This window comes from Neovison vison, chromosome 11, assembly GCF_020171115.1.
Source record: "Neovison vison isolate M4711 chromosome 11, ASM_NN_V1, whole genome shotgun sequence".
Lineage (NCBI taxonomy): Eukaryota > Metazoa > Chordata > Mammalia > Carnivora > Mustelidae > Neogale > Neogale vison.
In genome coordinates this window covers 70,007,307-70,031,232 of record NC_058101.1, presented here as the reverse complement: position 1 = coordinate 70,031,232, position 23,926 = coordinate 70,007,307, and the positions used below count along the sequence as shown (strand labels likewise).

The 23,926-nt window shown below is 36.9% G+C and overlaps 1 protein-coding gene across 7 annotated transcripts in view; it reads right to left on the bottom strand.

Annotated features, from left to right (window-relative positions):
• INPP4B (inositol polyphosphate-4-phosphatase type II B) overlaps positions 1-23,926 on the bottom strand; it is an 830,572-nt gene that overhangs the window by 191,278 nt on the left and 615,368 nt on the right. For all 7 annotated transcript variants that reach the window (XM_044268013.1, XM_044268017.1, XM_044268010.1 and 4 more), the window contains 2 exons: positions 20,697-20,808; positions 11,691-11,763 (listed from right to left, as the gene is read on the bottom strand). In XM_044268013.1, the coding sequence (XP_044123948.1) occupies positions 11,691-11,763; positions 20,697-20,808 (185 nt within the window). The remainder of the gene's footprint in view (positions 1-11,690; positions 11,764-20,696; positions 20,809-23,926) is intronic.

Sequence of the window (23,926 nt, the reverse complement as noted above, 5' to 3'; positions counted from 1 at the left end):
AAACACCAATAGAAGCCAGAAGACAGTAGAGTATTTCCAGCATGTTGAGGTAAAATGTTTAAAATCTAGAGTTGTATGTGCACTTAAAAAAATAGAAATAGAATCTAGAGCTATATATCTAAAGTGATTATATTTTTAACATAAATATTATCTCTAAATTTTATCAATTTGATTATATCACAGATTCATAATTATATTTATTTTCCTTCTTTTTTATTGAGGTGATTGACATATAACATTACATTAGTTACAGGTGTACAATGTAATGATTCAATATTTGTATGCTGTCACAAAATGATCACCACAATAAGTCTAGTTAACATCTGTCACCATCATAGTTATAAATTTTTTTCTTGTGATGAGAACTTTTAAGGTGTGTTCTCTTACTAACTTTCAAATAGGGTATTATTAACTATAGTCATCATTTTGTATATTATATCCCTAAGACTTACTTATTTTATAACTGGAAATATGAACCTTCTGATGCCCTTCACTCATTTCAACCATTGCCACCAGCTACCTCTGGCAACTCCCAACCTGTTGTTTGTAACTATGAGCTTGGTTTTTGTTTTGTTTTGATTGATTGATTGACTAATTTGATTCTACATATAAGAGAGCTCATATGATATTTGTCTTTCTGTGTCTGACTGATCTCCCTTAGCATAATTCCTTTAAGGTTCATTCATATTGTTGCATATGGTAAGATTTCATTCTTTTTTATGTCTGAGTTATATTCCATTACATATAGTACACATTTTTTAAAAAAAGATTCATTTACTTATTTATTCATTTGACAGAGATCACAAGTAGGCAGAGAGGCAGGTGGTGGAGAGGGGGAAGTAGGCTCCCCGCTGATCAGACAACCCCATGTGGGGCTCGATCCCAGGACCCTGAGATCATGACCTGAACCAAAGTCAGAGGCTTTAATCCACTGAGCCACCCACATGCCCCAACACATTTCTGTATCCATTCTTCCATCAGTGGACACTTGGCTATTACAAATAATACTGCTATGAACCTGGGGATGGCATATATCTTTTCAAGTTAGTGTTTTTATTTCATTTCATTTCCTTTGGATATATTCCTAGAAGTGGAATTGCTGGATCACATAGAAATCCCATTTTAGACTTTCTGAGGAACTTCCATACTGTTTTCCATAGTGCCTACACCAATTTACATTCCTACTAACAGTGCACAAGGGGTCCCTTTTCTCTACACATCCTCTCTAACACTAGTTACTTCTTATCTTTTTGATAATAGCCATTGTAATAGGTGTGAGGTGACCATTCATTGTGGTTTTGATTTGCATTTCCCTGATGATTAGTTATATTGAGCATCTTTTTATGTACCTGTAGGAGATCTGCATGTCTTCTTTGGAAAAATGTTTATTTAGGTCCTCTGCCCATTTTTAAAACTGATTGGCTTTTTTGCTATTGAGTTTTATGATTTATTTATATATTTTGGGCCTCATCAGATATATTTTCTTACATCTGAATTATAAGCCAGCCAATAAAAGAAACTATGATATTTTATTAATTTTTAAAGTTACAATGTTTCAAAGATGTAAGAATTTTACTACAATCTCTACTGTTCTATCTCTAGAGTTTGAGAAGAAAAAAAAGTATGTATTGAATTTAACATACGGTCAGTCAGGTTAAACCATTGATGGGGTGTCATGAATTCTAATATAGCTAACATGATTAGGAACATAAATCCGTTTTTTAATACTAAGACAAAAAATAATTTCTGAAAATATCCAAATTTTTTCTTAGTAACCTAAGTAAATATTCAGTTCCTTGGCTTATGTATACTTAGCATATGTGCTGCTTTTAAACCTCTGGGTTTTTTTTTTTTTTTCTTCAAGATTATATGGAATTTTTGTAAGAATCCTTCATTTTTCTTGCCTTTTATAAAGCAATAATTATTTTTTAAAAAATCTGTATTTCGAATCAGATTACAAAATGCAAAATTTTTCATTTTCTCAGTTATCCCAAAGATAGTCTTCCCACTTTTGATCACATTGTTTTTAATTTAATGCTTTTCGGTGTGTTTAAATATAGATCTTCATTAAAATAGCTTATACAGAAATCAAAGGCAGTAGGATTAATGAGCTCCAGAACTCTCCTCTGACCACCTGGTACATATCATACAAGGACTCTGTGGGAATGCTGCGGTTTTTAAGGAAAACACTTGGGACGAATTAAAAAAAAAAAAATCAAGAAAATCCCAATTATGTTCCCCATCTAATTTTTACATCATAGATTATGATCTTTTGAAACTCATAGGTCTCCAAACATTAATACCATTTCTAGAATTGCTGCTCTTCTCTTTGACCTCCTGTTGAGTTTGTAGGTGTTCAGAATGGTTTGATAACTATCTGGCTGAACTCCTGTGACCTGATGTCATCTGTCTGCTACTCCTCCGCCATCTTGACTCCTCCTAATTCATTAGTACTAAATCAGGATTTCAATGTACTATAGTGGGATCCACCTTACAACCCGATTTAATCCAGAAGCTTTCCTTATTAAACACCTACTATGCATAGAGTAAGAACACCTACTCTGTATCTTAAAATACCATATAATGGAATATGATTTAAAAATGAAAAAAAGTATGGCTCAACATTTTATTATCATGCAAATTTATTGCACTAGTTACAAAAATACGCTCTTAACTCAAAATTCTTACAGTGTTGATAATGGGGAGATTTTATCATCTTCACATAATAGTAAGGCATGGTATTCATGCACCAAATACTGAACAATGGATCATAAATGATGAATGCTTGTGTCAATTTTTTAAAGTTTCTTCCCTACAGAAGAGATACAATTCTAACAATTCTGCACACTCATTCCAGCTATGGGAATGAGTCCATCATTTTCAGCTCTGGCTCTTTATTGATGCCAAGTTTTTCTTTATATAGAAGATATATTTCTGACCATACAATAGGCCTGTCAACTCAGATTACTATCTAATATCTATTATAAATTCTCTAAAGAGACCCCTGTGTGTATGCTTTTCATTTTTTTCACTGCTTTTGCCAAAACAATTGCTAAAAACATTGTGTGACAGATTCTGCCAAGAGAAAAATAGTGGAGATATTTTGGACCACATCATGGTCTTGGGATGACTTATTAAGAGTAAAGTTCTAAGCTGGTCCGAATATTGATACATTCCCCTTGAGGTTAACTCCCTATGGTGAGCACAGTTATGGAAAATAAAAGGCAGATCCCCCCCACCCCCACCAATTGCAGCACAACTCAAACATCTATATTTTTCTCAGACGTTGTAGCAGGGCTTCTTTAACAAGGTAATCTGCTCAGCAATTGCCAAAGCCAAGTTGTTCCAACAATGAATTATCAAAATAAAGATTCCAAAGAAATGTTCAACAATGCCAACACATAGACAATACATAAAGTAAAACAACAAAGCATGGCTGTTAAAAGCAAACTAGGGCAGAAAAGATAAACCAGAGACATACCACAGGGAGGATTTTTTTTTTTTTCTTTTCCCTGTGCCTGTTTTAGGAATGTGAATAGACAGAAAAGGAATTTTATAAATTTAGATTCAGGGACAAAAGGGTCATCAAAAAGCCAAATGCTTATTTTTCTCTAATTGTCCTTAATATATTTCTCTAGAGGAAGCTCATCTGTGAACTTTCTTGCATTCAGGAGGTGGTAGAAGTCATGTATTTAAATGGATTCTGACTTTATTGGCTTTAAGTCTTACAAAAATCATTAGTTTAATGTCCTACAGATTGTTGTAGAGAATTCATTCTGTGGCTTTTAACTATGCAGTTGTTTAATAGTTTAATTATTCTGCTGAATGTACATACATTGCCTGTTTTCCAAATGCTACATTATACTTACTAAAGATATGTCTGTGTAATCCAATTAGATACTGACATTCCCTCATTTGTACTTGGAAATATCTTAGATTTATAGACATCTGAAATGTAGGTTGTCTCTTTTTAAGGTTGGATAAGAACTGAAAAACCTAAATAGAAGTCACTAAAACACTATCCTAAGCATGGTTATGGAAAAGAGATGGCAAGAAGACATGAGAGGAAATTGGAAAATATAGCAAAAAGAGATCTCTTTAAAAATAATAAAGATGGAGGGGCATCTGGGTGGCTCAGTAGGTTAAGCTTCTGCCTTTGCCTTGGGTCATGGTCTCAGGGTCCTGGGATCGAGCCCTGCAATGGGCTCTCTGCTCGGTGGGGAACCTGCTTCCGACTCTCTCTCTGCCTGCCTCTCTGCCTACTTGTGATCTCTGCCTGTCAAATAAATAAATAAATAAAATCTTTAAAAATATATAAAGAAGATGTGGTATATATACACAATGGAATACTATGCATCCATCAAAAGAAATGAAATCTTGCCATTTGCAATGACGTGGATGGAACTAGAGGGTATCATGCTTAGCGAAATAAGTCAATCGGAGAAAGACAACTATCATATGATCTCCCTGAATGCAAGTGACTCTTAATCTCACAAAACAAACTGAGGGTTCGCCCTTCAACGGACGAATGGATAAGGAAAATGCGGTCCATATACACTATGGAGAATTATGCCTCCATCAGAAAGGATGAATACCATAAGTGACTCTTAATCTCACAAAACAAACTGAGGGTTGCTGGGGGTAGGGGGGTTGGGAGAGGGGGGTGGGGTTATGGACATTGGGGAGGGTATGTGCTATGGTGAGTGCTCTGAAGTGTGTAAACCTGGCGATTCACAGACCTGTACCCCTGGGGATAAAAATATATTATATGTTTATAAAAAATTAAAAAAAATATATATATGGAAGGAAAAAGATAAAATCAATTGTTAAAACAAGATGAACTGAAAATGGTTTAGTTACTTTTCTCTAGGTTTGTTATAAAATCTAAATCTGTTATTGTTTGTCTTGTTTTTTAAAGAAGAAAAGGAAAGAATAGACTAGAAAACAGGATATAAGCTGCATTGGACAAAGTACTGCTTTCCTAGTCTAGCCAAACCCATAAGTTCTTGGCCCTCCATCTTCAACTTAAGGTCCAGAATCAGAAAAAACTACTACAGATGTCAGAATAGGATATAAAGATAATATTTTGTGGGCATTTAGTCTCAAGTTGATGATAATTGGTGAGGTTAGTGTGTAGAATTTGGATTTTAGATTTTAGATGGTCAGGAAATGATTTGTGTCACTCTTTCCAGTTTGAATGATTTGCTCTGTTCATTCTAGTTCAGTAATTAAAGTAAAGGATACCACTAGTAAAGGTAGAAGGTGGCTCAAATTTCACACTGAGCAATCTGAAATGACCTATAATTCTCTGAATTCAAGTTGTTCCTCACCAGTTTCTTCTGTTCAAGGGATTCTCTGCATCTCAAAGGAACACCCCTCTTTGTTGGCTATAAGTAAACTCAGCTGTGCTAGCACCTCCTCCAGGAAGCCTTCCTTGGCTTCTACCCATCCCTCCCTATAGGTTTGTCTTCTTTGTCCTTCCCATCCCCATCTCTGTCATGGTTGTTACCAGTTGTGCTACAACTGACTCATTATTCCACGTCAGGCATTAGAGTGTGAAATTTGTGAAGGCCAAGACTGTGCTGTTTTTCTCGTCCTCATTTTATCTCCTACAGATAGCACAGTGCCCAGTAAATATAAACATCCCACAGACATAAGCTTAACCCTTGGAACTCAATGTTTCCCACCATTACTTTCACCAAAAAGAGAACAGTGAGAGCACCAATAACTGTGTGAGTTGAGAGGGGAAAATGCAAGAGTAGGAATAAAATTGAAAACCTCACTTTAAGGAAGCAGAGGCATCGGAATGAAGAATGGAAAAAACTTGAGTAGTAGAAAGCTCTCCTCACATTTGTCCACAAAATGTTAGCTTTTCACCATATCATCTTCTTGCCTTTATTTTTCTTCCAGTTTTACCTAAGATGGACCATGGAGGAGGTAGTGGACTTACTACAGGGAGATAGCGGAAGCATTTAAAGGTGTATAAGAGATGAATCCATTTATTATTAGATAATGAAATTCACTCTTCTACTGAAGCTATTTAACACTCTAAATATATTAGTACTCCATAATGAAAATGTATGGAAATTCCAAAAGAGCAAAGTTAATAGACTCTATCAAATTTGTTAAAACAGCAAAGGACAGAGAAATCTAGTGAGTAAATAAAAAGGATCAAGGGCAGGTATTCAAAATGGCCCCAAATTTTATATAGCAGACACTTAACAAATACAAGGGCAAAATCTATTTAAATTAGTATGGGGAAAATACAACAGAAATATCTTTGCTTATATAAAATGACATCATCTAAAAATCAACAAGTTAGTAGATTTCATAGCTCATGAAAGAAAAGAAAGAAAGGGGGAAACAGGGAATTTGCTTTTTGGATGGAATTCATGAGAACTTAAAATGAGTAAAGAGGGGCATTTTAAAAAAATATTTTATTTATTTATTTGACAGAGAAAGACACAGTGAGAGAAGGAACACAAACAGCAGGAGTGAGAGAGGGAAAAGCAGGCTTCCCGTGGAGCAGGGAGCCCTAGGCAGGGCTCAATCCCAGGACCCTGGGATCATGATCCGAGCAGAAGGCAGACTCTTAACACCTGAGCCACCCAGGAGCCCCAAGAGGGACATATTTTTAACAATCTCTTATTATATTCTGCGTCACGCATGGCTTTGGATAGGGATGTTAGTGAGGAGAGTGTTGTCTCAATATTTAGGTACTGTGAAAGGCAGCTAAAATCTATGGTGTCATATGAGGCAGGAAACTTTTTTTTTTAATAATTTCTATACCCAACGTGGGGCTTGAACTCAAGACATCAAGACCAAGAGTCTCATGCTTTACTGATAAGAGGCAGAAAACATTTAAAAATGAGAATTTGATCAGGGTGCCTGGGTGTCTCAGTCACTAAGCGTCTGCCTTCGGCTCAGGTTATGATCCCAGCGTCCTGGGATCAAGCAGAGTCAGGATCCCTGATCAGAGGAGAGTCTACTTCTCCCTCTCCAGCTCCCCCTTGCTCTTGTGTTTCCTCTCTCACTGCCTCTCCCTCAATCAAATAAATAAATAAAATCTTTTAAAAAATGAGAATTTGAAAGTAATTTATCTGAAGTATAAACTGAATTGATAAGATACACTTGCTATCAGTCTTTTGACAAGTATTTATTGAGTTCCTATTGTATTCTGGCCACGGAGATACAGAAATAAATACGCAATGTTCTTTCTTCTTAAATAGCATATAATCTAGCATCTTCTGCAAAGTAGTAGATGGCTTAACTCTAATTTGAGAAAAAGAATCAAAAATATAGTGGCCTATTTTGAGAAAAAGTATGATTCGTCTGTGAAGCAAGAAATGCAAAATACCAATAAATTCTCCAAACAGGAAGGGGACTGCATGGATTTAGGACTGAGAGCGGGGCAGTCCCCTCATTTTTATTTTAGATTCCAACTTACATGGTCACAGAAATCTCAGCTGTCAGATATACCCTCTGTGAATATGAAGGACAGTATGCACATTAAATTACAGCAAGAAAGTGGTCTTCAAGGAATATAAAGGATAATTTCATGACTCAAGAAGTATGGAATTCAACCAAGAAAGAGGCTGTATCAGATCTAATGCTTGCTGACAGGGGAAAATTCACTCAAAATGGGAAGAAAGGAGGAAACGTTGTGATAGGGCCCATTAGCTCCTTAGATTTGGCATAGTAATGAAAGGGTCCATGGGCTGAAGTACTCTGCAGCATTATACTTTCACAAGGAAAACTGAGAGAATTGGGACTCCAGAGAGAATAATCTTCTTGACAGAATTTTGAAAAAGCCTATTTCTGATCAGGCTTACTAAACAGAAATAACCTCTAAGAAAGACAACTGTAACAATGACAAAAAAATTAATATGTGACTCCCTCTGAAATGGATTAAAATGAGTACTTTTATGAAATGTTTCTAAAAAGAAGGTGAACAGGATAAGCTAAATTATGCTACATCGACTTCAAACACGTAAGAGCCAGAAAAGAAAGTCAAAGGCTGTGCAGGTTACTGTGGTCATTTTAAAAGAATCAGTGTCGACGGGTCTGACCCAGGTATTAGAGTCACACTGCTGGTTAGCAAATCCAGGCTTTGACACCAGTTCTTCTGACAGCCCGTCTGGTGTTGCTTATATTAACGCCACAAGAGCCCATTTGTTATCGTTCTGGGGCAGCCAAGTTCCTCGGCTGATGTGACTTAGCAGGGCATGTGAGAGGCCTGACTGCACTTCCCCACTCCCCATCCCATCACCACCAAGCAGTTTTAAGTGTTCTCACTACCATTTTGCTTAAATGAATAAGCAAATAATGAGAGATGGAAATCTGTTTTAGCAACTTTATGGTCCGACTTACGTGGTCAGAGTCAAACTAAATAAGAACCTCGCATTTCTAATACTTACCATGTCTTCCAGCATGTCTAGTTTCAGATAATGTAAGTGCACCAGCTGGAAGGAATGCATCTCCCCATACAGCCAAGACTCTTACCTGTCTTTCTTAAGGAATTACAAGTTCTGCCCTCCTTCCACTCATCCTTACTCTCCCTCTGCCCTCCATTCCCCTGACTCCCAACATATAGGTTGCACTTGCAAGGCAAGCAGGGCATGAAAAAGGTGAGAACTTAGAGGGAAGAGCTTTTTTCTTGTTAGTCTTACAATAGATAAGTGAATTTCCTGAATAATAAATTAAGCCTCTAGAGATATAAATAGAATAGTGAAGAGCTGCTATGAGATATGACATTCTCTTCCATTCACTCATAAGTACTTCATAACTCACTTGAGGCTGGCAAGTTCCATAGAACACATTAATACAAAGACTTGAAAAGAATGTCAGTAGCTCCCTTTGCCTACAGATTGAAAAAAAAAGAAAAGAAAAGAAAAGAAAAAACCACACACGGGAATATAATAGATTAATTCCGAAGTTGCTGAGTTGAGATAGAAAACTAAATAGAATAAAAGACCAAGGTATGCACAGGCCAAATTCATACGTATTCTAAACCCACACAACACACTTTCATATTTTGAGCAGAAACATTTCATACAGAGCACAGTTGTAGTTTAAACACATTTTTAAAAATCTAGCTTTATGACATTTGACTTGCATTTACTATTTATCTTTCTCTAATATCAGAAGGCTCAAAGAAAATATCTGTGGCAAATACCCAAGTTTCTGAATGCTCCTCTGGGTTGCGTGGACTAAAGACAATATGCAATAGCATTAGAACTAAGTGGAGAATCACCACCCAACTGCCACTTCCATAAAAGCAGAAAGGCAGGAATCAATGTCTTCCACTCTACTAAGTAAGTATAGTTTAATTACAGAATGCAGCTGTCTCCATCAGTTTCATGTCAGTTGTCTTTGTCATATTACAATTTATGAATCGGGAATAGTATCTTAGCAATCGGGAAGAGTTAGTACACTTCTAAGACTCATGCCTTACGGATTTTATGGCATGGGTATGAGGAGGTGCAGATTTATTTTTTATTATGTTTCTTCTGTCTCTTCTTCCTTAAGTAATATATTTTCTTCCTTAGAAAGCCATTTTTCTCTATGAAATTTATATTAAACTAATCAGTATTTTAAAATGGCATTTCTTTGTGCATAAAAATTACAAGTTTCAGATGAGTGAATTATTAAAAAGTTATCTTATAATTATAGTGTAGAAGATTGTGGTGAAAACCCTATTCATTCAAACGTATTTAACATGAATTTAATATGTCCCACGTTCAATTTTATTTCTCGAAATTGGCATTTAGTAAATTCAGTAGGTTATCTGGATACCTTACAGGATTAAAGGTTTGGTCAATTTTTAGATGGAAAACTCAATGTGAGGAGGACCATTTGAAGATATATTAGCTATTTTAACCAGCCTGAAAACTTATCAAGTACTTTTAGGATCCATGGCTGTCTGGGTAAACCCATCACTGTTCATTGCACATCCCTCTCAATATTACGTCCTAAATGAAATGAAATTAAAAATGTCATTTGCTCACAGGCTAAGGAGCTGCTCCTCTTGGGTATAATCCCTCATTCCATGTAAGTATAATTCATGATTTTTTGCTGTTGTTATATTTTATTTTGCATTCTGTATAATCATAGTTGAAGAGTTGCCTTCCTTTTATCCATTCCTTAATATAAGAGGTTGCTGTCAATGAAAAACTGCTAATAGTTTATCATTCACTAAGGTGATTATTATTCCAGCTTTGCTATTGTGTAAACATATGACATGACAGTGTTAGGAAAATATTCAGGCTTCTTCTGCTGTTGCACCAACTTTAATTAATGTTTTTTGTTTTTTTTTTTAGTAAAAGCATGGCCTAGTAATTAAGAGAAAAAGGCTTTGGGATCACAACTGAATTTAAATTCTGGACCTGATATTTGCCAGGTAAGTGACCTTGACCAATTTCCTCATTTGTAAAAGGAGGATAAGGACAGTGCCTTTTTCACAGCACAGGTCAGAAGGCAAGCCAAGACATAGAAGGCATTTAGCCTGCTGCTTGTCACTGCACTAGTCGTTGTTTACTCTTAGTATTAATGGTAACATAATTTACATTTTCATTAAAAAGTAGATCCATAATTTACATACACATATTATCACATTTTTAACTGTACTATAAGTTTCAGTTTTATTCACAAAGTTATCATTTAACACATGGTTTAGTGCCTTGTTGAAATTCAAATATATTACTGCAAGCAACACATTCTATACATACACTCCCAGGAATGTATAAACGCGCATATGAATTTTTCCTACTGAATCCATATATCTACTGTTTTAACAACTCTGTTTTGAATTCTATAATTAGAAAGTCAACCTTTCTAATTGTTGGAGCCTGGGTGGTTCCGGGCCCTGAGCAGGGAGTGTGCTGCTCCCTCTCCCCTTAACTCCTTCCTCCTCCCTCTAGATCATGCTCCCTCTCTCCCTTTCTCTCTCTCAAACAAATAAAAGTCCAACTAAATAAGAGCTTCATATTTCTAATGCTTACTGTCCTCTAATGTGTCTTGTTTCAGATAATACAAAATCCAGAGCTAAAAGGAATTTTTTTTGCCAAATAGCCAAAGTATTTTTATATCTTTCTTATGGGATTGTCATGTTGAATAAGGGACAGACAGGCTAGGTAGGGGGAGGGAGGAGGGGGCCATGGGAAGGAGATATAACCAGGCTCACAGAAATCCCAGATTTGGAGAAATAGACATGATATTTACAAGAACGCCTTATATATTCTCATGATAGTTACAAATCCAACATGTTCATTCTAAATATAGACCTGGTATTCAATAATCCACCATGATATTGATAAGAAATTTACCAAGTTCCCTGGTCAGTTTCCTATAAAAGATGGACCATGAAAGCCCTCAATGGCAACTCATTCAGGAGTTGCCTCACTCACTCTGGAAAGCTCTTTTCTTTCTTTTCTGTTGTCACCTTCATTTTAACTTTCCCTTCAGCCTTTTTTGTGTCCCAGATTCAGTCTTCCTCTCCATGAGCAAAAAACTAGAAACAATGTCTATCCCTACTCCACTGGTGATGATGTTTCTAGTGATTACCAGTTCATTTGCTTGGTGTTCACAAATGATTCTGTGAGGATGCTGCCCAAGTTTAACACTGAGGTCACAGAAATTAAAACTTACCTTCATATGAAACTAACGTAAGTTTCCCAAACTGAGATACATACCTGCATTCAAAAAAGGTAAGTTATCTTTTCCGTTCACACTTTCTGGGGCTGTACATTCACATACCAGTGTACACTAGGGAAGAATAAAAGAAAAAAAACACATATGAAAATAATTAAATTAAGAAATGAAATTCTCCCATCTTGTTTGCAAAATATGAGGCTATGCACATGGTTTCAAAAAGTTTTGAACGACATTTTTGTAACACTATTTCAGCTTTATCTTTATTATGAAACTTGTTTAACTTGTGATTATTTAAACATCTATGTGATTGTATTGAATAATTATAGATTACATCTTGGTTATAGTTAAAAACTACTTAGTTAAAAACTACTTAGAAAGGAAAGCAAAAAATGGACAAGGATTGTCCCCATCATGCTAGAAATCTGTTCTTAGTGCAGCAAATCACATTGATAAACTGAATGGTTTTACATTTCTGTCACCTGGGATAGTTTTGGATCAATAAAAAGCAAATTATTTTCTAGATTTTTAAGCAAAAGCTTTAAATAAAAGATAAAATATGTTGTACCATAAAATTACATAAGGCAAAAGATGATTTTCTTCTGTGGCTAAAACAATGCACACACTTGTTCATAAAGTGTAGGAAACTTTATAAATAAATTGATCTCTGATTTATAAATTGCTGAGTTATAAATAAATAATTTGTAAATAAGCTGATCCAAAGATCATGAATCTAGAATCTATGATTAATAGATTATGCTCATGAGCTCTTACAGAACCAACACTGCTCTGGACACAAATAAGAAACACAGAAGAGCACATTGCAATGGTCCTGGGGAGTGAAGCAGAAATGGGTAACAATATGCCAGACAACGCAGCACTAAGTGATGGACTCTCCTTAACTTCCTCTGAAACTGTAATTAACAGAGGAAGCACCTCTTCTGGCCCCAGGAAGCTGACAAAAGACTTACTCTCACACAGACAGATACCAGCATGACTGACATTTGTTTTTTCATGAGTTTCCTTCTATCTCTAGCCAAAAAAAGGCGGGGGGGTGGGGTGGTAGTTTGAATAGAGAGGAGAGGAATTTTTAGACCAAATATATCAGACAAACAAAGAAATTCAAATAAAAGCAAAACCTAGAACTCAGAAACATCTTTGGTGAAGAGTTATGAGGGAAGCAGCCAAACCTCTGTAGCATGCATGGCTTTGCTCAAGAGACTCAGAAAGGCTCAAGTCACCCTCCCCAGCAGGGTGTATCAAGATTGCTTGGGTTATCTCTGAACTGTCTCCCTCCACTCTTTCTTCTCCAGGCACTGGCCCTCTTGGAGACTCATGGTCACTGAAGTCACTGTTAATGATGGAATGCTTAAAACTATCAAGCATTTTAAGAAGAAAGATAAATTAAAGCATTGATTTAAATATTACTTCTGTATTTGTATAGTCCACTACTTACTCCCCCATAATAAACATGCATCACATTTCTTGATAGGGAAAAATGTGCTTTCATAATTTCTTTCGTGCTTCTATTGAGGTTCGCTTTACTGAATGAATGAATAACTGCAAACAGCTTTTAGAATCTGATGTCCTCTAAATCACTTTCCTGACCAAACCAGAACTCTGAGGTGATCCTTTCTTTCATTCCACAGCTATTTGGAAAATGCACTTCCCAAATCACAGAGCGATGTGCAATGATGCTTGGGCATACTTAAAATTCTTTATTTCTCTTATTCCCAGTATTTCCTCTACTCTTTTCAGTCCTTACAGGGCTGTTAAAATAATCTTTCATAAACTTTATATTCATCATACCAGTGCTCTGCTCTACAATGTATGGTATTTATTTACTGGCCAGTCAAATTCCGTATTCTCAGACTGGTGTTCAAATCCTTTCGTGATTTGTCCTTCACATCCTTCCGCATAATAACTAGGTATATAGCTTCGAGCCATCCTCCTTTCCAAACAGGATTATCATCTACAATATAATTTATAGAACTGGTTTATATTAAACCCTTTTAGTAAGGAAGTCCATAATTCATGGGGATCAGGCTATTATCTTGAGAAACTGCTTCTTTACGTGGAGGGAGCCCTCCTCTTCATAATCAAAGTCAACTTTCTGTTTCCTAACAGAAGATCTATATTATTTTACCAAAGGATATAGAAATAGAACTTTCATACATTGTATCTTCCATCTACACTAGAAGGCAGATATTTAGAATAATTTTAACCTAATATCATTCTTATTTTGCATCTTTATTGTATTTTAAAGCTTTACTATTACAATGCTCTTAAGATTTAAATCCATGGAACATAAGCAGAAAAATCCAATAAATATTTACTAAATTAATATTTTTATATTTGGATTCTAATTATTTTCTTCAGTTGTTTCCCAAGTGCACTATCTGTGTCACTATTTAAATTGAGAGTTCTGAAGCCAAGAACCACAGTGTTTATTTCCTCAGCCTAGCTTATTTAATTTTTTTACAGTTGAACCTAGAATCATTTTTATACTGTGCTACATGCTACAGAGTATGCAAAGATTAAAATGACTTGGAATCATTAAACACAGGCTTAAGGAGGCCCGAGCTATGTATACTGTTTATTGCTGTCATTATGATGGATATTTTCAGGGTTACGCACTTCTACTGTGTGTGCTTTCAGTGCAACAATTTTATATTTGTGATACTGAGCAGGAGTAACAAACACTACATGCTTTTTGTTCCCCCACAGCCCTCACTGCAAGCCTACTGATTTTGAGGAGTCCTTTAAAAAGTGTTATTTGATGGTAAGTGTGACCATGAGGAAGACATATAAGATATATAAATTTCTTGGAGTTTAATGATGTTGACTATCAACTAACATACCAATTTGCCCTGCTTTGGACTAGAAAATTAACCAAATTATAAGGACGACAATGATCAGAAAGGACAAAGACCAGTACTTCTTGGCTCAGCATTTCTACATGTGTTAGTTTATTCCTCAAATTATGGTTGCCAAAGTTTGGCCTGGAGTCTCCAGGGGTCCCTGATAACTTTTGCCTTTGCACCTTCTGCAACATCTGGCACAAGGGGAAGACAAAAGTCACTTTCATAATAATATGAAAGCACTATTCATCTGCTTCTCTCTTTCTTTTATAAGCTTATAGTGGAATTCCATAGAGGCCCTAATACACTGACAGCTAATGGTATGTGTGCTTGTGTACTCCTTTGCTTTAAACAATTCTTGTTTGAATTACTAATATGATAGATGTCCACAAATATAGCCTAAGTAAGCAAATTCTGTAATATAGTAAATATTAATAGGTAAAATCCACATAAATACCAATTTTAGGAGTGTAAAGTATGCAAATTGCTACACTTTGGTTATCTAATTCAGTCTCATGGTTTAAATACCATCCAAATACCAGCTGACTAGTCACAAATATGTAATTCTAGCTTGGACATCTCGTGAATTCCAGACTCAAATCTCCAACTGCCTGGATATATGCATCCCTTTCAAATTTTAAAGTTAACATCTCAAAATCTCCTGTCCTTCTGCACCTGTTCCTTTGATTTTTTTCATCATCACTACAGATGGTAAGTGTATTCTTTGGTTTTCTTTGGTACCTGGCGTCTGGCCACATTTCACTTTCTCTGATTCACCTCATCAACTCATCTTCATTTCTGCCTTGAATCTTTGCAATGAAGAGGCTCCATTCTTCTGTCCTTGCTTCTTTTCAGGCCATACTCAACATAACAGCCAGGACAGTCCTCTTAAAACATGAATCAGATCATTTTACACCTGTAGTCAAAAACCCTCAACTGTCTTTTCACCTAGCTCAGAGTCTCGTGGTCCATAAGGGAGTATACAATCTGTCTTCCCTGCCTGTGGACCTTATCCTCAACTCCTTCCACTCTCCTTTTCAACCCCCAGTTCCAGTCATTAGAGACATGCTGCCATCTCAGGGTCTTTGCCCCTGCTGTTAACTCTACCTAGAATTCGTGTTCCTCTCAGATGCCCATTTCTTGCTCCCTTATTTCCTGCGTGTTTCAGTTCAGATATCACATCACCAGGGAGTCTATCCTTGAACACCCAGCATAAAATGGTCACAGCCCACACTCTCTAGTCCTTGTACCCTTATTTTTTTGATAGCATATAGTACCATCTGATCAACAATACATTACTTGCTTATTTTGTTATTGTTTAATTCCCTAGAAGGCAGCATCTGTGTCTAGTTGGTTCACTGCTGAACATGGAGAACCTGGTAGACTGCCTAGAACACAGAAGGCAGTATTGTTTGATAAATGAATGATGAATATTACATGTCTGCAAATATAAAGTTAAGTTAGTTATATTATTTTCACTTCTGTATTTGGGAAAAATAAAGCGATGGAACTTTTCAAGATGGTCCTTAGCTCCCCTAGGATTCTACCTTTTCCCTGACCACGGCTAATGAATATTCAATTAAACACCACTTCAAAATATGGGCGCTAAATGACCTGAGAAGAGCCACGAAATACTAGTCAGGTCAGGCTCGTAGTAAAAATTAGATGTATATTACTCTACTAATATCATCTCTTTCACCATCATAAGTATGTAAGGCTTTTCTTTCCTTCTGTAGAAATCACCACTAATTTGGTCATTGGTACAGTGCCCTGTGCCACATTCAAATATAATAAAGACAGTAAACAAAAGGGGGAGACAAGGCAGGAGCTGAATTCAGCCCCAGCAGAGCCTCACTAGAGGATGTCTGTTAACAATGCCCCTCCCCTGACAAGAAGCCAAGTCCCCTCTGTGGCAGGGCAGAGCGGAGGGCAGTGGCCATCTCACTAGATCCTGTTGGCTGTTACTTACATTGGTTTTCCTACCTATCACCTGATTTGATCATTTTCCTTTTTCATTTTTCTTTCTGTAGCAGCATATTTTTTTCTTGACTCTTAAATTGAAAGGTTGTTTTTAAAAAAGTTTCTTCCTCTTTCCTTCATAATTCTGCACTCTTTCCTGCATCCTCTCTCTAGTTTTTATTTATGGACCAATTAGTTTGTACACAGCCTTATATGCAGCCAAATTTTATCCTTTCTAGGAGACAAATTTGGATTTTATTTCTTCCAGGTAAAATTGACGTCATTTACTCATTCACTCATTTTTTCTGTGCTAGGCTCTATCCTAGGCACCAGGGGGAAGGGTAAAGGAGAGAACAAAATAGACAAATATCTTTCTCTCATGGAATTTAATTCTAGTGAGGGAAATAGACAATAAATGAGATAAATAAAATATATGTGATATTGGACAGAGTTAGGTACAAAAGACAAAAATGATGTAGAGAAAGGAGATAGAATGTTTCCAGTAGGCATGGCAATTTTGGATATAGGGCAGAGAAGGCAGAGTGAGAAGGTCACAGTTTGCAAAAAAAAGACTAGAAGGAAGTGGGGGAATGAAGCACATATTTACCCCGGGGAAAATGCTAAAAAGGCAGATGGAAAAACAAAGTGAAAGACCTGAGTTGGAAATGCACCTGGAATGTTTAATAGACAGCCCAGAAACTAATGAGGCTAGATGGAAGTGAGCAAAGAATAGGAGTAGAGGATGAAGAAAGTAATGGGGGCTGACACTCGCAGACTTTAAGTAGGTCCCGGAAAGGATTTAGGTTTATACTTTCAGGGAGTTGGGAAGCCACTGGAGGAATGAAATATTCCGTGTTACATTTTAATAAGTGCTCTGCTGAGAAGAGACTATGATGATGGGGGTGCTGGGAAGGAGGAAGAAGGGACATTTAAGAGACCACCATAAACACGTATGTGACAAACAATGCTGTAAGAGGGAAGGGCTCAAAAGTCACTGGGTTCTGGATATATTAAAAGTCAAAATCAACAGGATTTGCTGACATACTCACTATGCCTATGAGAGGAAGAAATGAGTCAAAGATGACTCCAAAATGTGAAAAAAAAATTGGATACCTAATGTAACATTTCACTTATTATATGAACTTTGTAAAATGTCCACATTACTGCTTCTCTTGTGAATTTTTCTTTCTCTAGCTATGTGATTTTAATGCTTTGTCTTCTATCAGTATGTATGTCCAAGTCAAATAAAAGTTTGAGTGGGGCATCTGGGTGGCTCAGTCCCTTAAGCGTCCAACTGTTGGTTTCTGTTCAGGTCATGATCTCAGCATCGTGAGATCCAGCCTTGCATCAGGCTCTGTGCTCAGCAGGGGATCTCCTTGAGATTTTTCTCTCTCTTCTGCCCTCCCCCACCCCAAACCACTTGCTTGCCTCTCTACCTTTCTCTCACTTTCTAAAACATAAATAAAATCTTAAAAAAAAAAAAAAAAGGCTTGAACCAGTGTGGTATGGTGAATGACCTTCTGAACCATCTTTCTTGATGAGAACTGTATCATAACAATATGATTTAAGGAAACAAGTAAATTAATGTGAGAGAACAGAGCTTGGCTTTTCATTTATATTTTATTCCAGGCTCTGGAGGTTTTATGAGATTAAAGATTCAAATATATTTACATCAGGGATATTGTTAGAAACTGGATTGTGTTCCTCAAAATTCATTCTGCTGAAGCCCCAACACCCAATGTGACTGGATTTGGAGGGAATGAAAGATCAAGAAGATGATGAAAGTGGGGCTCTCCTCCTATTGGGCTGGAAGAGACACCAGAGCTCACTGGCTGTCTCTGTGCTCATGTGCCAAGGAAAGGCCATGTGAGACACAGAAGGACGTTTGCATGCCAGGAAGGGAGCCTTCACCAGGAACAAAGTCATCTGGTATATTGACCTGGCACTCCCTGGCCTCCAGAACTGTGATAGAATACATTTTTGTTGTTTAAGCCATTCAGTCTGTGGTATTTCATTATTATGGAAGCCTAAGCTGATTAAAACAGGTACGATAATCTTCTACCTACTTCCATTTATGCCAGCAATGACATGTGTCACTCACCCACATGACTGGTGCTAACAGTTTCATTTCTTTGTCGTCCATTCATATAAACTCCAGAGAGTAGTGTTGTTTTACAAATAACCTCAATTTCAGTCCCTTTGTCTTGTCCTATGTTTCAGTCATTCACTAATTGCAGGACTTCAGTCACCATTAGGAGATTGTGTTAATACACTTCATAGAGATTTTAAGCAGATCTGCAAAGGAGTTTGCGTGTATCTATCAAACACTCCAGAAAATTCTGATAACCCTTTGTGAAACACTGAGATAAAGTTATTCCCACATAATTCTCCTAAATATTGTGCACAGTGGACCTTATTACATGTTCTTCATGAATTATGAAGATTCTGAAGGCTTGCCAACAGAGTTTATTATAACTTCATAAAAAATTCGCAAAAGGTCAATGTTTACTAAGAACCCAGACAGGACAGAACTAACACCAACAATGATTGATATGTTTATCATTTTAGTCAATTTATGACTCGTACATGGTACATGCTGACACTGCCACCTCCTATTTCTAGAACAGTTCAGTTAAGTCTTTTTAAGTTCACATTTCTAAGTCAGAAACATTATGTGGGGCTTTGATGGGGCATATTCCTGGGTGTCAGGTTCTCTGTTTATGAAAAGAGTCTGATTCAATTTGCACTGCCTCGTAATAGCAACACAGTAAAGGAGTCAGGGGGTGAAAATAGAGACGTGACTAGTAATAGATTGGGAGCAGTCAGAATAGGCCTGTGTTGAAATGGGAAGTGCTTCTGCTACTGGTCTCCTGGCATACTGCCACAGGTCTAGGCAGTCTTGTCTATTTTTGTACTCAGTCTGCCACTTGGCCTCCAAATCTTTCCTCCTTAATCTTGATGCAAGCATTCATGCAGTGATGACTAATACCCATTTTATACAGAACTCCAAAGGAAAGAGGGATCGAATGAAGGGGTCCCACAATTGGGGACTCAGGAGCACACATCCTAAGAGCCACCACTGGTGTTCTGAATATACAAACCTTGAGAGGGTCTACTGCAAAATTCAGGGCAGCCCTCCCTTTGTCAGGCAAACTGATTCGAACTTGGAGCCTCCCTGGAATATTCTCAGGAACCTCACTGTGTTCTGAGGGAGAGCAGGGGAACAGAGAACAATAAGCCTTGGGCCAGCAGACCAGACCTTAGCTTATTCTGGGGCAAGAACAATATTCTTTTGAAGGGCCATCTTAGATTTCTTTTGTAAAGTCAATATTTATTGTGTTAGAGAAACACCATTTCCCATGTAGATGTTTCCTCAGCACCCAAAATCAAATACGCTCCCAGATAAGGGCCACTAAGCCAGAAAGTAAGCCACTAAAGGCCTTATCATTAGAAAATACTCCTTTATGAAAAGGTAGGAATTACAGTGTATATACAAAATCTTTCCTGAAAAGATGCAGTTTTAAGTCCTTCCCCTGTGGCTCAGTAAAGTAGGCAATTGCATTCCTAAGACAGGAATTTAGGTTAATACTTAATATCAAGTTTCTCTTTCTTAGAGAATAGAAAGGAGAAGTTCTGGACACATATTGATATGCACTGGGACCTTTATGCTCAGCTTCAAGGAAGCCACTTCACCTCCAGCTGGTGTCGCCCCTCCTCCAAAGCTGTCCCCACTGCTTGGCGCTATTTCCTACTTCTCTCTCTGCAGTTTCATAAGGTGCAGCATTGTTAAATCTCTGCTCCTTCCCATACATATGAAATGCAACTCAAATTGCATCTCTTTCTAAAGAGTTTTGAGAGTGGAGAAGCGGTGACTTTTGGCAACAGCCCTCCCAGAATCTTCTGTGCAGCTCACTGTAGGGTTAATTACGGCAGAATGCAGCAGTGATCAATACTTTTGTTCCAGTTGAGAGGAGTCAGTGTCAACATGGGAGCGGGGGCAAAGAAGAGGTGTTTCTGAATGGCACCTGGCTTTGCATAGTTTCTTGCAAATAGACCCTCTGGTTCAGCAAATGAAGCCTACTTAGGGCACTTCAGTTCCAGGCTGATTTCTCATTTGGCTTTCGAATAATGACATTTCATAGTGCACAGGGTTGTTGATGATTCTGGCATCTGGCAAAACTGATCACTTCTAATTTAATGTGTGCATTGAACTGACTGAGACCCTACCTTTTGTCCCTGCACATCTGTGGTGATGTGGTCGGCTTCCCCATCCTCAATCTCCCCCATCTTCACGACACTGACTTCTATGGTGCCAACAACTTTGCCACCATCTGAAGTTCTGCAACCAAAAATAAATGAAATGGAAAGGTAAGCATCTTCTCTCTCCTTAAAGTATGTTCAAACATGTTTGTTTGCTAAAACCACAAATATTGCTCTTTACCTTCATTAGTTTTAATGAAACAGATGTATTTTTAAAACATTCAAACATGTTAATAGTGTTGTTGTTTTTAATTAAAAACAAAAACAAAAACCTGGTTAACCACGAGTTGATGAGGTAAGTGCATGGACTGTCAAAGCTACCTCAGGGCGGTGAAACCTCTTACAGGCTCTTAGAAGCGGGCACAGATATCATGCGTTGGTGTCCTGTTTGGCAACATCATATCCCCACAACAGCATAAACCATGGATCTCCTCTACCAAGTGTATGGGATGTTGTGTACATCAGTTAAAGAAACCACAGCTGGGGGCTCTGGGGGGCTCAGTCTGTTAAGTGTCTGCTTGAGGCTCAGGTCATGATCCCAGGGGCCTGGGATAAAGCCCCACATTTGGCTCCCTGCTCAGTGGGGAGCCTGCTTCTACTTCTTCCATTGCCCCTGCTTGTGCGCGCTCTCTCTCTATCAAGTAAGTAAATAAAATCTAAAAAAAAAAAAAAGTAGAAAAAGAAAAAGAAAAAAGAAAAATATAGTTGAATAAAATAGAAAAATAGAAAAAAAATATAAACATCCCTATATTCCTTTCTGACTGGCCATTGGCCACAAAATCTGATTCTGTGCCTTTTCCCTAACACCATTTTTATTCCTAAGACACTATGTAAAGGAGGTTCTCTCCCAGCAAACATAAGAAAAGTAATGTATATGCAGAGAAGTTAACCAGAGATAATTTAGTACAACCCTTTACTTCATCAGATAAGGAATCAGAGACTCAAAAAGATGGAAAGAATCAACTAAGGTAACCAAATAGCAAAATGGGAAATCCGAGTTTCTATCTTTTTCACATATATGGGTCATTGAAAAACTATTTAACGATGATGGTTATTTTATTATTAAGCTTTTCATCATCATTATAATCCTCAACATATGAATTTTCTGGTGAACAATAATGAAATACAAAAATAAAATGAATAACCATTAAGATTCTCTATGTTCATTTCCTGGACAAGAAAATATACAGAATAAATGCGGCATCATAACATGGGAGAATTGTGAGACATACTGTTATTATCCCCTTGACTCTCATTTTGAAGATAGACAGCAAGCCACTCCAGAGGTATGACATTTTGCCATAGCTTCTTTCTTAGGCTAATTGACTAACATTAGAAATGTGATACTTAATTTTTTTCTTTTTCTGAAATTTATTTTTAATTGGGATACAAATGGTGTCTTTCTTACAACAGTTTCTTCTAAATGTCACTATTTTGTCATTGAAGATGTCAGAAAAAAGGATTAGGAAAATTTATATCAAGTATTTTTCCAAAATGCTCATTAAAATAATGAATACGTTAGGTGAAAAGAAAACCAAATTATGTTATTAGATCATGGCAGGTTTTTCTCAAAATATAGAAAGCATAAATTAAAACACACCTTTTGAATTATGCTTTTAAGGAAACTGAAATAGGAAAATTCTGGTGACATATGCATACCTACTGTCATAATGTAATCAAATAAAAACTGTGTACATAGAAAAAGAAAGTGATTTCTTGTTAAAATGAAGATTTCTTATTAAAATATGAAATATGATGCTTTTGATGACTTTCAAACCAATGGAAATCATCATATTGACTCGATTATTTGCAATTAATATAGAAACTTTAAATATTCATCACAAAGATGTGTATATAGATGACACTATATGATGTTGTAAAACACTGCATTAGCTCCAATTCTGGGGTAGTTTATTCATTATACCATTTTCCCACTGGAAAATGAAATAATAACTTGTCATAAATCATGATGTGACTTAACTCCGTACAATTATTTAGTACCTAATAAATAAAGACTTTAATAAGAGCTCTCATTGGCACTACTAATAGCTTTTTCTAGAGGTTTGCAGTTTCTTTTTCCCCAAGCTGATCATCAATAACAATTACGGGTATCTTTTCCTCCTTGTAGGAGTTGCTTAAAAATTTTTGCTTGAACAAATTGAGCTAGAGTCATTTTTAGGAATGCAAACTTATGTATAACTTGCTTAATTTTTTCACTGAACTGAATCAAACAATGCCCTCATGATTTGAAACAGAAGGTAGGCTTTTCAGAGTCTCTCCAGGGCCTCGGTTATAAACCAATGCATGCCACGGTGGTTAAAAGTGTGCACTCGAGAGTTTGGCCTCCCTGCTAGCTGCATGACCCTGGGCAAAGAACTTAACCCACATGGAACTTCGTTTGCAAGGATTAAATTGTGGCATGATTGGTGTAAAGTGCTCAGTACTTTACTCATCACTCTTTCCAGAGTGATCTTCACTTTCCACCCTCATCGTCATCCTAGTAGCAGACAGTGCTAACAGTGCTAGTCACAGCAGCAGCAGCAATAGACGCTCTATGTCATTAATTATACGATATTTGATTTTAAACATTTTATTTATTTTTTTTTTATTTTGACGGAGAAACATCAAAAGTAGGCAGAGTGGCAGGCAGAGGGAATGGGAGAAGCAGGCTCTCCACGGAGCAGGGAGCCCAATGCGGGACTCGATCCTAGAACCCTAGGATCATAACCTGAGCCAAAGGCAGATGTTCAACTAACTGAGTCATTCTCTCCAGAAATTTTATTAGAATATGCATCTAAGTCTATAGTAAAATATTATAGGATCTCAAGTTTCATTTCTTTTTTTTTTCAAAGATTTTATTTATTTATTTATTTTAAAGAGAAAATGAGAGAGAGAGCAAAAGAGGGGGGAGGATCAGAGAGAGAAGCAGGCTCCCCACTGAGCAGGGAAGGGAGCCAGATGCGTGACTGGATCCTGGGACTCTGAGATCATGACTTGAGCTGAAGGCAGTCACTTAATCAACTGAGCCACCCAGGCGCCCCCAAAACTTCATTTCAAACAATGATTGCATGTTCATTAAAGATACAGAGACTTAGTAATAACAGATATTATGAAGCTTACATACCTAGTAGTGCAAACAATACAGGTTTGTACCAATTACAATGCGGCTGAATCTTTCAAAGTTTTAAGCAATGTAC